At 41.4% G+C, this 16,232-nt stretch overlaps 1 protein-coding gene across 5 annotated transcripts in view; it reads right to left on the bottom strand.

The window, feature by feature from the left end:
- Window positions 1–16,232, bottom strand: part of SNTG1 (syntrophin gamma 1) — a 647,197-nt gene that overhangs the window by 23,991 nt on the left and 606,974 nt on the right. For all 5 annotated transcript variants that reach the window (XM_056521890.1, XM_056521891.1, XM_056521889.1 and 2 more), the window contains one exon: window positions 12,410–12,448. In XM_056521890.1, the coding sequence (XP_056377865.1) occupies window positions 12,410–12,448 (39 nt within the window). The remainder of the gene's footprint in view (window positions 1–12,409; window positions 12,449–16,232) is intronic.

Below are 16,232 nucleotides of genomic sequence, written 5' to 3'. Positions count from 1 at the left end.
ATGGGAACGGTGTTCCTGCTGTGAAAAAGTGCAGTAACTCAGTTCCCACATGTTCCTGCAGGAATTGAGCCTTGGCTGTAATCCTACAGAATTAAGTTAATTTCCATTATGGAAGGATTTGCTATTGCTTTTACACCTTTAGAATATTAAGTGCACAGTCTCATCATATTCTATAATAATTTGACTTTGAAGGTGACCGAAAAGAAAACATGAATGTCTGTGTAAAAGTCATCATTGTCATTTTTGGTTTTCTCATTTCAGACAAGAGCCTTATGTGAAAAGAACTTTAACCCCTTAACAACATCAGACATAAATGTAGGTCATGGTGCGGTGGTACTTAACGCACCATGACGTTCATTTACGTCATGAATGTGACCGCGAGCACTGGTGACCGCGAGCACCGGTACTATCAGCAGCTAGGGACCCGTCGGTAATGGCAGACATCAGTGATTGCGCCGATATCCGCCATTAACCCCTCAGATGCTGTGATCAATACAGATCACGGCATCTGCGGCCGTGCAGCACTTAATATCTGATCATCTGTAATGCGGATATCCGATCATCTGTAATGGCTGCCAGACATCCCCTCACCTGCCTCTGGCCATCTCCTTGGGTCTTCTGCTCTGGTCTGAGATCGAGCAGACCAGAGCAATAGATAGCTGATTATGCTGATCAGTGCTATGCCCTATGCATAGTACTGTTCACTATCTGCAATCAAGTGATTGCTATAAGTGGTCCCCTGTGGGGACTATTAAAGTGTGAAAAAAGGGGAAAAAAAGGAAAAAAAATGAAAAATCCCCTCACCCAATAAAAAAGTTAAATGTCAGTTTTTCCCATTTTGCTCCCAAAAAGCATCCTTTTTTTTTTATAAACCTATTTGGTATCACCATGTGTGTAAATGTCCAAACTATTAAAATATACAGTTAAGTATCCCATATGGTGAACAGCATAAACGTTAAAAAAAAGTCTGAAGTTCCTGCTTTTTTGTCACATCATATTCCCCCCCCCAAAAAATGTAAAAAATGTATTAAAAGTTTTATATACGCAAATGTGGTGTCAAAAAAAATTACAGATCGTGGCGCAAAAAATTTGCCCTCATACCACCACTTACGCAAAAAAATAAAAAAAATATAGGTTGTCAAAATAGAGGGATTTTAAACATACTAATTTGGTTAAAAAGTTTGAGATTTTTTTTAAAGAGGTACAATAATATAAAAGTATATAATTCTGGATATCATTTTAATCCTATTGACCCACAGAATAGAGAAAACATTACATTTTTACCGTAAATTGTTCGGCGTTAAAACGAAACCTTCCAAAATTAGCAAAATTCTGTTTTTCTCTTGAATTTCGACACACAAATAGTATTATTTGGTTGCGCAAAAGACAAGCCCTTATACTATATAATAGTTAGGATTTTTAGAAGGCAAGGAGGAAGAAATGAAAATGCAAAAATAAAATTGGTCTGGTCCAGGTGTACTCCAGTAAAAAAAACTTTTTATTTATTTTTATTTTTTTTAAATCAACAGGTGCCAGAAAGTTAAACAGATTAAAAAATTACTTCTATTAAAAAATCTTAATCCTTTCAGTACTTATTAGCTGCTGAATACTACAGAGACCATTCTCTTCTTTTTGAACACAGTGCTCTCTGCTGACATCACGAGCACAATGCTCTCTGCTGACATCTCTGTCCATTTTAGGAACTGTCCAAAGCAGCATATGTTTGCTATGGGGATTTTCTCCTACTCTGGACAGTTCTTAAAATGTATATCCAAAATACCTCCTAAAGGGTCTACGGGCACTTAAATCAGAAACAAAAAACCTTGGGGATGCAACTCCCCTCAGGGTAAACCCTGAATAAAGACCCTCTCTAGTCTAAAACTTAACTTTTAATTGTTCAAATAATAATCTGTATTAACGTGCTCAAAGTTGCCCACTAGGTGGCAGTGTGAGATTAAAATTACAATCCCGTGTTCATTTATTTTAGTTTTATGGCATATTTATGCTTGGATGTATCTGACCAGGGGGCTCTGTATGCAGTGCTCTGCTTCTTAGCGGTCTACTGACTTAGCATCTCAGAGCTCCGTGGTGCATCCATATATTGCTGCCGGGATTGAGCTAGCTCAATCCCGGCAGCAATATATGGATGTACCACGGAGCTCTGAGATGCTAAGTCAGTAGACGGCATTGAAGCAGAGCACTGCATACAGAGCCCCCTGGTCAGATACATCCAAGCATAAATATGCCATAAAACTAAAATAAATGAACACAGGATTGTAATTTTAATCTCACACTGCCACCTAGTGGGCAACTTTGAGCACGTTAATACAGATTATTATTTGAACAATTAAAAGTTAAGTTTTAGACTAGAGAGGGTCTTTATTCAGGGTTTACCCTGAGGGGAGTTGCATCCCCAAGGTTTTTTGTTTCTCAGTTCTTAAAATGGACAGAGGTGTCAGCAGAGAGCACTGTGCTCATGATGTCAGCAGAGAGCTTTGTGTTCCAAAAAGAAAATAATTTCCTCTATAGTATTCAGCAGCTAATAAGTACTGGAAGGATTAAGATTTTTTAAATAGAATTAATTTACAAATCTGTTTAACTTTCTGGCACCAGTTGATTTAAAAAAAAAAGTTTTCCACTGGAGTACCCCTTTAACTCCATGGGGAAGGTGGGCATACCTATATGCCCTCAGCCCACTCCCTGCCTATAACGCGGGGCCACACGGTGGCTCCGCATTATAGCGGGTCGGGCCCGGCCTCTAACAACGACCGGGACCCATGGCTAATAGCACGCACCATTGATCACGGTGTCGCGCGCTATTAACCCTTTAGACGGAGCGTTCAACTTTGAATGTCTAAAGTGATTGCTGTGGTGAAATCGCGGCATCCCGAACAGCTTACAGGACAGCCGGAGGGTCCCTACTTGCCTCCTCGCTGTCCGATCGCTGAATGACTGCTCAGTGCCTGAGATCCAGGCATGAGCAGTCAAGCGGCAGAATCATTGATCAATGATTACCTATGAGAAACCCTTGAACAATGTAAAAGATCAGTGTGTGCAGTGTTATAGCCCCCTATGGGAGCTATAACACTGCAAAAAAATGTTTTTTAAAGTGAATAAAGATCATTTAATCCCTTCCCTAATAAAAGTTTGAATCACCCCCTTTTTCCAAATAAAAAAACAAACTGTGTAAATAAAAATAAACATATGTGGTATTGCTGTATGCAGAAATGTCTGAGTTATAAAAATATATAGTTAATTAAACCGCTCGGTAAATGGCGTACGCGCCAAAAAGTTCCAAAGTCCAAAATAGCGTATTTTTGGTCACTTTTTATATCATAAAAAAAAGAATAAAAAGTGATCAAAAAGTCAGATCAATACATAAATTGTACCACTAAAAAGATCAGATCACGGTGCAAAAAATGAGCCCTCATATCGCCCAGTTGGCAGAAAAATAAAAAAGTTATAGGGGTCAGAATGTGATAATTTAAAACATATAAATTTTCCTGCATGTAGTTATGATTTTTTCCAGAAGGGCAAAATCAAACCTATATAAGTAGGGTATCATTTTAATCGTATGGACCTACAGAATAAAGATAAGTTGTCATTTTCATCGAAAAATGCACTGCGTAGAAAGGGAAGCCCCCAAAAGTTACAAAATGGCATTTTTTTCTTCAATTTTGTCGCACAATTATTTTTTTTCCCCGTTTTGCCGTAGATTCTTGGGTAAAAAAACTGATGACATTACAAAGTAGAATTGGTGGTGCCAAAAAATAAGCCATCATATGGATTTTTTGCTGCAAAATTGAAAGGGTTATGACTTTTAAAAGGTAAGGAGGAAAAAAACGAAAGTGCAAAAACTGGAAAACCCTCTATCCCCAAGGGGTTAAGGTCAAAATAGGCTTGGTCCTTAAGTGGTTAATGACAGTATTTAACTTACATATGGTGCAAAATGATGTGTCAAGGGTGTAAAGGAAGACATTTCACAAATGTCATCCCTTTATATTAGGATATTCAAGATATATTGTCACGATGCCGGCAGGCAGGAGGTGGATCCTCTGTGCCAGAGAGGGATGGCGAGGACCGTGCTAGTGGACCGGTTCTAAGACACTACTGGTTTTCACCAGAGCCCGCCGCAAAGCGGGATGGTCTTGCTGCGGCGGTAGTGACCAGGTCGTATCCACTAGCAACGGCACCTCTCTGGCTGCTGAAGATAGGCGAGGTACAAGGGAGTAGGCAGAAGCAAAGTCGGACGTAGCAGAAGGTCGGGGGCAGGCGGCAAGGTTCGTAGTCAGGGGAAATAGCAATAGTTCTGGTACACAGGGTATAAACACACAAAGAACGCTTTCACTGGCACTAAGGCAACAAGATCCGGCAAGGGAGTGCAAGGGAGGAGACTAGATATAAGCAGGGAACAGGTGGGAACCAATTAAGCTAATTGGGCCAGGCACCAATCATTGGTGCACTGGCCCTTTAAGTCTCAGGGAGCTGGCGCGCGCGCGCCCTAGAGAGCGGAGCCGCGCGCGCCAGCACATGACCGCAGGAGACGGGAACGGGTAAGTGACCTGGGATGCGACTCGCAAGCGGGCGCGTCCCGCTGTGCGAATCGCATCCCCAACGGCCATGGCAGAGCAGCGCTCCCGGTCAGCGCTGACCGGGGAGCTGCAGGGAGAAGGGCGCCGTGAGCGCTCCGGGGAGGAGCGGGGACCCGGAGCGCTAGGCGTAACAGTACCCCCCCCCTTAGGTCTCCCCTTCTCTTTATCGGGTAACTGCCTCCCCTGGGATGAGGACACCGGGAAAGGATGGAGGGATTCCTCAACGGCAGGCAGAACCGCAGGAGTAGGAATGGGGAGAGAGGGCAGAGGGCGGGACCTGGCACGGGGCAGTGTGACACCAGGACGAGGGCCATGAGGGGACACAGAAGCTTGCCTGATGGAACTGGGAGGGGGGGAGGGGCATTTCCTGTGGCAGGCAGAGTCCTTAATGACCTTAGGGGGACCAGATACAGGAGGAACCACAGAGTTACGGCAAGGGTTACTGGGAACCGGTTTTAGACAGTTCTTGGAACAAGAGGACCCCCAACTCTTGATCTCCCCAGTGGACCAATCCAGGGTTGGGGAATGAAGTTGAAGCCAGGGAAGTCCAAGGAGAATTTCCGAGGTGCAATTGGGGAGGACCAAAAGTTCAATCCTCTCGTGGTGAGATCCGATGCTCATAAGAAGGGGCTCCGTGCGGAAACGTATGGTACAGTCCACCCTGGCTCCGTTGACCGCGGAAATGTGGAGTGGCTTGACAAGACGGGTCACCGGAATCCGGAATTTATTCACAAAGGAGTCCCGAATAAAATTCCCAGAAGCTCCAGAGTCCAGGCAGGCCACGGCTGAGAGGGGAGAGCTGGCTGAAGTGGAAATCCGAACAGGTACCGTGAGACGTGGAGAAGCCGACTTGGCATCAAGAGACGCCACACCCACGAGAGCTGAGTGCGAGCGTGCGTTTCCCAGACGTGGAGGACGGATTGGGCAATCCACCAGAAAATGTTCAGTACTGGCACAGTACAAACAAAGATTCTCTTCCATACGGCGATTCCTCTCTTCCAGGGTCAGGCGAGACCGATCCACTTGCATGGCCTCCTCGGCGGGAGGCCTAGGCGCAGATTGCAGTGGAGACTGTGGGAGAGGTGTCCAGAGATCTAAGTCCTTTTCCTGGCGGAGCTCTTGATGCCTCTCAGAAAAACGCATGTCAATGCGAGTGGCTAGATGAATGAGTTCATGCAGGTTAGCAGGAGTCTCTCGTGCGGCCAGAACATCCTTAATGTTGCTGGATAGGCCTTTTTTAAAGGTCGCGCAGAGAGCCTCATTATTCCAGGATAGTTCAGAAGCAAGAGTACGGAATTGTATGGCGTACTCGCCAACGGAGGAATTACCCTGGACCAGGTTCAGCAGGGCAGTCTCAGCAGAAGAGGCTCGGGCAGGTTCCTCAAAGACACTTCGAATTTCCGAGAAGAAGGAGTGTACAGAGGCAGTGACAGGGTCATCGCGGTCCCAGAGCGGTGTGGCCCATGACAGGGCTTTTCCAGACAGAAGGCTGACTACGAAAGCCACCTTAGACCTTTCAGTAGGAAACTGATCCGACATCATCTCCAGATGCAGGGAACATTGGGAAAGGAAGCCACGGCAAAACTTAGAGTCCCCATTAAATTTGTCCGGCAAAGACAGGCGGAGGCTAGGAGTGGCCACTCGCTGCGGAAGAGATGCAGGAGCTGGCGGAGGAGATGGTTGCTGCTGCTGTAGCTGAGACTGAATCTGCTGTAGCTGCGACTGGAGTTGCTGAGTCATGGTGGTCAGGTACGACAGCTGGTGATCTTGTTGGGCAATCTGTCGGGCTTGCTGGGCGACCAGTGTGGGGAGGTCGGCGACAACAGGCAGAGGAACTTCAGCGGGATCCATGGCCGGATCTACTGTCACGATGCCGGCAGGCAGGAGGTGGATCCTCTGTGCCAGAGAGGGATGGCGAGGACCGTGCTAGTGGACCGGTTCTAAGACACTACTGGTTTTCACCAGAGCCCGCCGCAAAGCGGGATGGTCTTGCTGCGGCGGTAGTGACCAGGTCGTATCCACTAGCAACGGCACCTCTCTGGCTGCTGAAGATAGGCGAGGTACAAGGGAGTAGGCAGAAGCAAAGTCGGACGTAGCAGAAGGTCGGGGGCAGGCGGCAAGGTTCGTAGTCAGGGGAAATAGCAATAGTTCTGGTACACAGGGTATAAACACACAAAGAACGCTTTCACTGGCACTAAGGCAACAAGATCCGGCAAGGGAGTGCAAGGGAGGAGACTAGATATAAGCAGGGAACAGGTGGGAACCAATTAAGCTAATTGGGCCAGGCACCAATCATTGGTGCACTGGCCCTTTAAGTCTCAGGGAGCTGGCGCGCGCGCGCCCTAGAGAGCGGAGCCGCGCGCGCCAGCACATGACCGCAGGAGACGGGAACGGGTAAGTGACCTGGGATGCGACTCGCAAGCGGGCGCGTCCCGCTGTGCGAATCGCATCCCCAACGGCCATGGCAGAGCAGCGCTCCCGGTCAGCGCTGACCGGGGAGCTGCAGGGAGAAGGGCGCCGTGAGCGCTCCGGGGAGGAGCGGGGACCCGGAGCGCTAGGCGTAACATATATAATTCAAAGTTCATTGCATTTAACCATTTTATTTTGCACTTAACCAAGGTAAAACTGTATAGATATTATCGCTTAGCAACCTGTTTTTACTTGATAATTCATGCAGCATAAAGCAACAAAAGCTCTAAAATACAATGCTTGGTCCAAGAGAAAGGAGATAATTGCAGAGGAAGACATCATTTCTGCACAAAACAAGTAACATCTTTAGAAATCTCTACGCATAACATGCTATAAAGTGATTTAGAAAAGAATAGACTTTTCTTTGTTGAATGTTCTGACAGCTGGCCTTCTGTTCACCTACTAACCCATATGCAAAGTGCTTGATATTCAACATTATAAGCAAAATGCAAAGTGTTTGTTATGATGTGATTGCCACAGTATTGTTTTACATGTTATTTAAAGCGTACCTGTCATAGTGCAAAAAAAAAGTGATATGTTACTCAGTACCTAATCCTGATCATGTTTATATCATTTTTATGTGTCTAGGACCTATATATCCCTAACAAATAGCATTTATATGTTGCTCACTTGCTTTTTGTTCTTGCCTTATGGAGGGGGCGTGTACATCTCTTTCTTTACTGTGGATGACTCAGCTGCTCTGAGTCTGGTTGTAGACTGGCAGTCTGACAATCACTGCACAGTAGTTTTTATGGATAAATTTTTTATCTGTTCCTAGTGAAGCTGGATGCTAATCAACATACCTGTCACTATGTGTGTCATTCAGTTTTCACAGACTCCTGAATGTCTGATCAGCTTATTTGTCATTCAGGAGTCAGAGAAAGCTTTGGCTGTTCAAGCATGCTGGGAGTTGTAATTTTGCATTGCAACAGCTGGAGCTGCAGTGTTTATAAAGCACTGTGTTAGAGCAGTTTTGCCTTTAGCTATTGAAAAACTACAACTCCCAGTATGCCCACACATCCTTTGTTTGTAGTTTTGCAAGAGCTAGAGGCACTTTGTAAAACTCTGTAAAAACTCTGTACCCCAGCAGTTGCAAAACTACAACTCTCACCATAGGAGTTGTAGTTTAGGAACAGTTGAAGGCTGCAGTGGCGCAGTGGTGATCTCCTATATTGGATACCAACACATTTTACGGCATGTATCCAGTATGCTGCCAAATACAGAGTGGTCTGTCTGCATAAAGACAGATGACCTCTAGTGGCAGCTATTTTCCTTTTAGATTTTTTTGTAAAATTAAAAATTTTTTAAATAAATGTATATTTAAAAATCTTATCAGTAGTACTGGAAAATATAAAAAGTTTTTCATAACGACAGTGCCTCTTTAAGATACATTTCTAGCACTTGACCTCTATTTACTGATCCTTGATGTCTAAAGCAATTCCCTACAGGATTTTTAAGCCAAGCTTGAATTTGCAACATGTTTTTATATAATAAATCTAAGTGCAATGTTTGGAATCTTTGCTTTTCAGATACTTTGCTTTACTTATACTGCACTAAAATTACATCACATCCTATATTCTTATATGTTTCATCCACATTGGAAGCTGCATTTAAAAAATCTATTTATAGCTGTACGCTTTTAATGCATTCAGGTGTAATACATCATAGCAGAACTATGCTGTGTATATGTGAAATGGTCACTATTGCTTCAACTAACTTTGCCTAAATGAAGAGTGAAGTGAGTATATAAAATCTTGTTACACATCTTTTTATAGAAAATCATTTGTTTTCCACTTATGAGGCATTTCTTCTACCCCTGTTCCTCTGCCTCCTGTACTCATAATTTACCCTCAATTCATGCTAAAAATATATCTATAGAGAGAGAGGAGGGAGTGTACTGAAGAACGACAAGAAGAGATCTCCAGCGCAGTAAGTAGGATAAAACAGGAAATCTTTATTTCAAATCACATGGATATACACAGGAACAATAGCCCACACATTTTGGATCAAACTGGACCCTTAATCATGCCATGATTAACCCCTTAAGGACCGGGAGTTTTTCCATTTTTGCATTTTCGTTTTTTGCTCCTTGCCTTTAAAAAATCATAACTCTTTAAATTTTGCACCTAAAAATCCATATGATGGCTTATTTTTGGCGCCACCAATTTTTCTTTGTAATGACGTCAGTCATTTTGCCCAAAAATCTACGGTGAAACGGAAAAAAAATCATTGTGCGACAAAATTGAAAAAAAAAAAAACGCCGTTTTGTAAATTTTGGGGGCTTCCGTTTCTACGTAGTAAATTTTTCGGTAAAAATGACACATTATCTTTATTCTGTAGGTCCATACGATTAAAATGATACCCTACTTATATAGGTTTGATTTTGTCAGACTTCTGGAAAAAATCATAACTACATGCAGGAAAATTAATACGTTTAAAATTGTCATCTTCTGACCCCTATAACTTTTTTATTTTTCCATGTATGGGGCGGTATGAGGGCTCATTTTTGCGCCGTGATCTGAAGTTTTTAACGGTACCATTTTTGCATTGATAGGACTTATTCATTTTTAAATTATATAAAAAGTGACCAAAAATCTACTATTTTGGACTTTGGAATTTTTTGGCGCGCACGCCATTGACCGAGCGGTTAAGTTAATGATATATTTTTATAATTCAGACATTTCCACACGCGGTGATACCATATATGTTTATTTTTATTTACACTGTGTTTTTTCTTTTATTGGAAAAGGGGGGTGATTCAAACTTTTACTAGGGGAGGGGTTAAATGATCTTTATTCACTTTTTTTTGCAGTGTTATAGGTCCCATAGGGACCTATAACACTGCACACACTGATCTCCTATGCTGATCACTGGTTTCTCATAAGAAACCAGTGATCAACGATTCTGCCGCATGACTGCTCATGCCTGGATCTCAGGCACTGAGCAGTCATTCGGCGATCGAACAGCGAGGAGGCAGGTAGGGGCCCTCTCGATGTCTTGTCAGCTGTTCAGGATGCCGCGATTAGCCGCGGCTATCCCGAACAGCCCGACTGAGCTAGCCGACAACTTTCACTTTTCACTAAAGGGTTAATAGCGCGCGGCGCCGCGATTGGCGCTGCACGCTATTAGAGGCGGGTCCCGGCTTCACTATGACGCCGGTCCCGCCGTGATATGACGCGGGGTTACTGTGTAACCCCGCGTTATATCAGGAGAGCAGGACCAAGGACGTACCGGTACGTCCTTGGTCCTTAAGGGGTTAAAGGGGTTATCCAGGAAAAAACTTTTTTTTATATATCAACTGGCTAAAGAAAGTTAAACAGATTTGTAAATTACTTCTATTAAAAAAAAATCTTAATCATTTCAGTACTTATGAGCTTCTGAAGTTAAGGTTGTACTTTTCTGTCTAAGTCCTCTCTGATGACACCTGTCTCGGGAAATGCCCAGTTTAGAAGAAAATCCCCATAGCAAACCTCTTCTAAACTGGGTGGTTCCCGAGACAAGTGTCATCAGAGAGCACTTAGACAGAAAAGAACAACCTTAACTTCAGAAGCTCATAAGTACTGAAAGGATTAAGATTTTTTAATAGAATGTGTTAATGATTTGCATATGTTACATTAATATTAAGCACCAAAATAATAGTGCACCAATAATAAATTAGGCAAATTGTTATGAGGAAGATTTATTAAAACCTGTTCAGAGAAAACATGGAGCAATTGCCAATAGCAACCAATCAGCTTTTTTTTTTTTTTTTCGCTATAGGCAATAGTTATACCAAAGAATGCCCAGAGAGTACATTGTATTTTTATATAGATATAATAGTGTTCAAATGAAATATAAACATGGCTAGAAAGAGTACATTTTTGACATATTTACATTTCATTTTACACCTTACTGTGCTTTAGAGTTAGAAATAGTGCCTGTTTAACGCCTTAAGGACTCATGACGTACCGCTACGTCATGAGTCCGCTCCCGGATTCTAACAACGGCCGCGACCCGTGGCTAATAGCACGCTGCAATGATCGCGCTGCCGCGCACTATTAACCCTTTAGATGCAGCAATCAAAGTTGAACGCCGCGTCTAAAGTGAAAGTGAACACATGCCGGTTAGCTCAGTGGGCTGTTCAGGATAGCCGCGGTTAAATCGCGGCATCCCGAACAGCTTACAGGACAGCAGGAGGGTCCCTACCTGCCTCCTCGCTGTCCGATCACCGAATGACTGCTCAGTGCCTGAGATCCAGGCATGAGCAGTCAAGCGGCAGAATCATCGATCACTGGTTTCCTATGAGAAACCAGTGATCAATGTAAAAGATCAGTGTTTGCAGTGTTATAGGTCCCTATGGGAGCTATAACACTGCAAAAAAAAGTGAAAAAAAGTGAATAAAGATCATTTAACCCCTTCCCTTTTAAAAGTTTGAATCACCCCCCTTTTCCCATAAATAAAAATAAAAATAAACATATGTGGTATTGCCGCGTGCGTAAATGTCCGAATTATAAAAATATATTGTTGATTAAATCGCACGGTCAATGACGTGAGCGCAAAAAAATTCCAAAGTCCAAAATAGTGCATTTTTGGTCACTTTTTAAATCAACGAAAAATGAATAAAAAAGCAATCAAAACGTCCGATCAATGCAAAAATGGTACCGCTAAAAGCTTCAGATAGCGGCGCAAAAAATGAGCCCTCATACCGCCCCATACGCAGAAAAATAAAAAAGTTATAGGGGTCAGAAGAAGACAATTTTAAACATATACATTTTCCTGCATGTAGTTATGATTTTTTCCAGAAGTGCAACAAAATCAAACCTATATAAGTAGGGTATCATTTTAATCGTATAGACCTACAGAATAAAGATAAGGTGTCATTTTTACCGAATGTGTAGAAACGGAAGCCCCCAAAAGTAACAAAATGGCCGGGTTTTTTTCAATTTTGTCTTACAATGATTTTTTTTTTCCGTTTTGCCATAGATTTTTGGGTAAAAAGACTGATGTAATTACAAAGTAGAATTGGTGGTGCAAAAAATTATGCAAAATTGAAATACTTTTGATTTTTTAAAGGTAAGGAGGGAAAAACGAAAATGTAAAAACGGAAAAACGCTGAGTCCTTAAGGGGTTAATAGACTAACAGTCTAGCCTGAAGAAACATCCTGCAGTATATATTTATCATTACAGTAATTAGAAATAATAAGAACACTTATTGGTGTGTGGAAGACCTTTAACATCTCTATTATGGGGGGAAGAGGACACTAATGTCTCTCACAAGTCTTTCAGCAGCTTAAAAGGTGTGTGCATGACATATTTTAATATGACTACTCTTTGAAAACACAATAACAATTCATTATTACATAACATACCTGCTGATTCACTGGAAAGTTCCTGTTAATTTTTTTTATCTGTAAAAAAAAAAAAAAACATAAATGCTATGCCCGGCAGTGCAGTGTAATGCTTTGCAGTCAACAAAGGAGATATATATATATATATATATATATATATATATATATATATATATATATATATATATATATATATATAAATATATATATATATATATATTAAATTTGAGTAGCCGTATTAGTCCAGTAATGCAGATGCAAATCAAAAAATTTTGCAGTACCTTGTAATACCTTTTTTTATTGGACTAACAGAATTTTGCTTTCGGGATTTCTCCCTTTATCAAGTCCAAAGATTTGCTTTGGACTTGAGAAAGTGAGGAATCCCGAAAGCTTGTCTCTACAAATTTCTGTTAGTCCAATAAAAAAGGTATTACAAGATATTGCAACATGTTTTGATTTGCATCTATATATATATATATATATATATATATATATATATATATTCATATATATATATATATATATATATATATATATATATATATACACACACAAACAAATATATACTCATTGACAAATAATAATGCACCCAGAAGGAGATGTTGGAATTAAATAAAACTTTATATATGTGAATGGTATGATGATATGTGTAAGTGATTACAATATTAGAGTGAAAGGACAAGTTAATTGGGGAAAACACTATAAGTAAAGTTCTCTAGTACTCGGTTGGGCCACCTCTAGCCTGAATATGAGATGAGATACACTTGGGCATGAAGGCATAAATGTTCCATATGCCATCCTGAAGCACATTTGCCCACAGATGTTACCCTTATAGGTCCCTGTCGATGCTACAAGCATTAGTGCTCACTCTGTGCGCTAATGCGTGGGCCCTGTGCAGGGGACCCCGTGCTGGGTCCTGTGGATAGGGGATAAGTGTGTTAATGCTGCTGTTGTCCTTTAATGAAGGATCAAGCAGTCCTCTCTCCTTGTGGTCTGTCTGGGCTGACCAGAGCCTGTCTACCATGTGTGCATGCCCTCATGTAACCACTGCTCCTAACATCTCCTAACAGCTTGGTCAGAACAGCTTATATGGTGAGCAATTCTTCAAAATAATCATTCTCCTTCATTCTCCTTTTACTCTCTCTTAAAGCCTGTCAACTGAGCAAAATGTCTTCAAGAACAACGTAGAGGAATGTCTAGTAGTCAACGATCATTCACCTACACTACCCAAAGTAGCCTCTGAGAGCCTTTCATGCCCTCTTATGCCCACATGCATTGTCTAATTAGACCACAGTTGTAATAATCCACATACATACCTAATACATAACTGTATGCAAATACCGCAACTACACACCGTGTGTATTGGCCCTTACAAGAATTATATGGTGATATTTATGCTATCTGGACATATGCAGGTGTGCAAGAGCATTAACCATCAAGTGACACACCTAGAAGTCATTGTGAGCACTGCACCCGATATATGAGGAATATGCATGGATGACAAATATGCTTTTAAAGTTACGGTGTCTCTACAGATAATATGATATACTGTATTGAGAATCATTTATTGCTGGACTTTATTTTGGAGTATGCTTCATGACACTATATGTGTGGACTCCTATATCTACATACAAATATACCTTTGAGTAGTATGTTGGATGTGAGTATTTTTTGTATATATTGATGGCGGCCTGTTAAAGTATTTTCTGTCAAACTTTTTTTTCACATTTTTTCACGAGTTTTCTACTATTTTTAAATGACCGAATAAAAGTCAAGTTTTATAATCTCACTACTTCAGTGCTTGTTAAATTAAGGTGAGAAGCTACACATGGATCTATACTGTGCTATTCACAGATCAGTGCAAGATATATATCTATAAATATGCTTTACTCTTTCTTTTTTCATATGACAGCTGAAAATGCTTGATGGTAGGAAATATTTTACAGGGCACAGAAGCATGATGGTTGCAGTAATATTAGGGGCATTTATATGTTACTGAAGAAACTTAAACAGATTTTCAAACACAACAAGCTAAAATCTTATGCCAGCAATACAAACTATACACAGGATAGGGGATAAGTGCCAGATCAGAGATTTCTCACCTTTGAGACCCTTCATGATCAGGAGAACAGGGATCAGACTCGCCTTGCTGATTGGGGAGCCAGATAGGCATGCCTTCCATTCATTCTCTATGGAGTTGTCAGAGTTAGCCGAGTGCTGTTCTCATCTTTGGAGGCTCCAAAAATAATGAATGGAGGGTATGCTGACCTACCTTGTCATTCAGTGTGGTGATTCAGGTTCCTATTAGAGGTCGTACTCCCCACAATCAGATACATACAGTATCCTGGATGAGGGAAAAGTTTTTGTCGCTTAAATATCTAACTCCTTTTTAGGTCGCTGTTGACTTCTCATTGACCCCAGAACAATGTTAATTTCTAACAGATCTCCACGTTTGATAATTCCACATAATCTTCTAGAACTTGTCATAATTAAAGAGGTTGTCCAATTTATTAAAACATTTCCCTACAGTTTAGGACTGTGCTAATATAAAATAAAAATAAATAAAAGCTATACTGTCTTTTTTTAATTCCCACTACATCCAGTGCTATGGTGGCTGTCCTCCTTGCCAACTTGTTTACATTTGAGCAGCAATGATCTGTCCATATACCCAACAACTTGTAACAATGGGTCATTAGACTGGAGAACCAGCTCACACTTTTTGCACTTGCCTTTCCTTAGTTCTAACAATAGCTCTTAGTACTCAGCTACTCCCAGCAATTATGGTATAAAATAATAGGGCATCCAGCCAGCAGTCACATGAGATATTCATCCAAGCATGTATTTATGGAAGAGATATGGTAAACAGCAACTCACCATAAGATGACTGAAACAGATTGAAGTAGTAGTCTTGCAAAATAAACAACTTTGTCTCAGGGCAATAATCTAACAACAGTAGGACTAAAAAACCTTATAGGCCAAAACTCTGCAATTCGCCAGAGAAACTTTCCAGATAGGACAGATGAAGAAGCACAGAACACATGCCATCAGCAAAAAAACAAAAAACAAACAAACAATATACTCAGTATCCAAAGGCCATTAAATGTTTCTCATATTTATAGTCTGAGGTAATACCTCAAGCCAGATACAGAAAAATACACAGTAGTTTTATGTCATACAGAGTTGAGACCTGTGATTGGCTGTAGCAGAGATGTGGATATACAGGAGCCAGGTAGCTATTGTCTTTTTGTTATTCTAGAACAATCCAAGTCATACATCAAAAATTCTGAATAAGCTGATCAACCCCATTAATGAAAGACTTACAAGTCAACTTTTCCACACAATTTGCTGTATGCAAACAAAAAAGTATTTCCAGTGCACCATGCCACAGGAACAGAAAAATTAGGCCCTGTCACAGGCCCCAACTGCTACACACTGTTTAGAATTTCTATACAGGCTGATATCTCAAACAGTCCCTCCTGACAAATTTTTTACCCTCCCCAGCTATGAGTTTTGGCCTTGGCTTCAGCCGATATTCCAGAACTGCTGTAATGTCCAGATGACAAGTCCTATTTACTTTAATAGGCTCACCAAGAGCATACTAGGTTAAGTGATATGCAGAGCCTGCACAGGCCCTACATTATTTTTCTTCCAGGCCTTCAGCCCACCGACTTCTCCACAGTGAACATACCCACTCTGGCCTTCAGTTCACCAACCTTACATTTACTTGACACAGCACCACTATCCTCACTGAGCCCCATGGTGCAAAACGCCATTGTATTATCAGCTCCTCTCCACTCTAGCATCACTGTAGATGGCTCCACACCAGCATTTTCTCCTGTTACCT

This window comes from Hyla sarda, chromosome 5 (genome assembly GCF_029499605.1).
Source record: "Hyla sarda isolate aHylSar1 chromosome 5, aHylSar1.hap1, whole genome shotgun sequence".
Classification (NCBI taxonomy): domain Eukaryota; kingdom Metazoa; phylum Chordata; class Amphibia; order Anura; family Hylidae; genus Hyla; species Hyla sarda.
The sequence above is the reverse complement of the archived record's forward strand: the minus strand, read 5'-3'. Positions and strand labels throughout refer to the sequence as shown.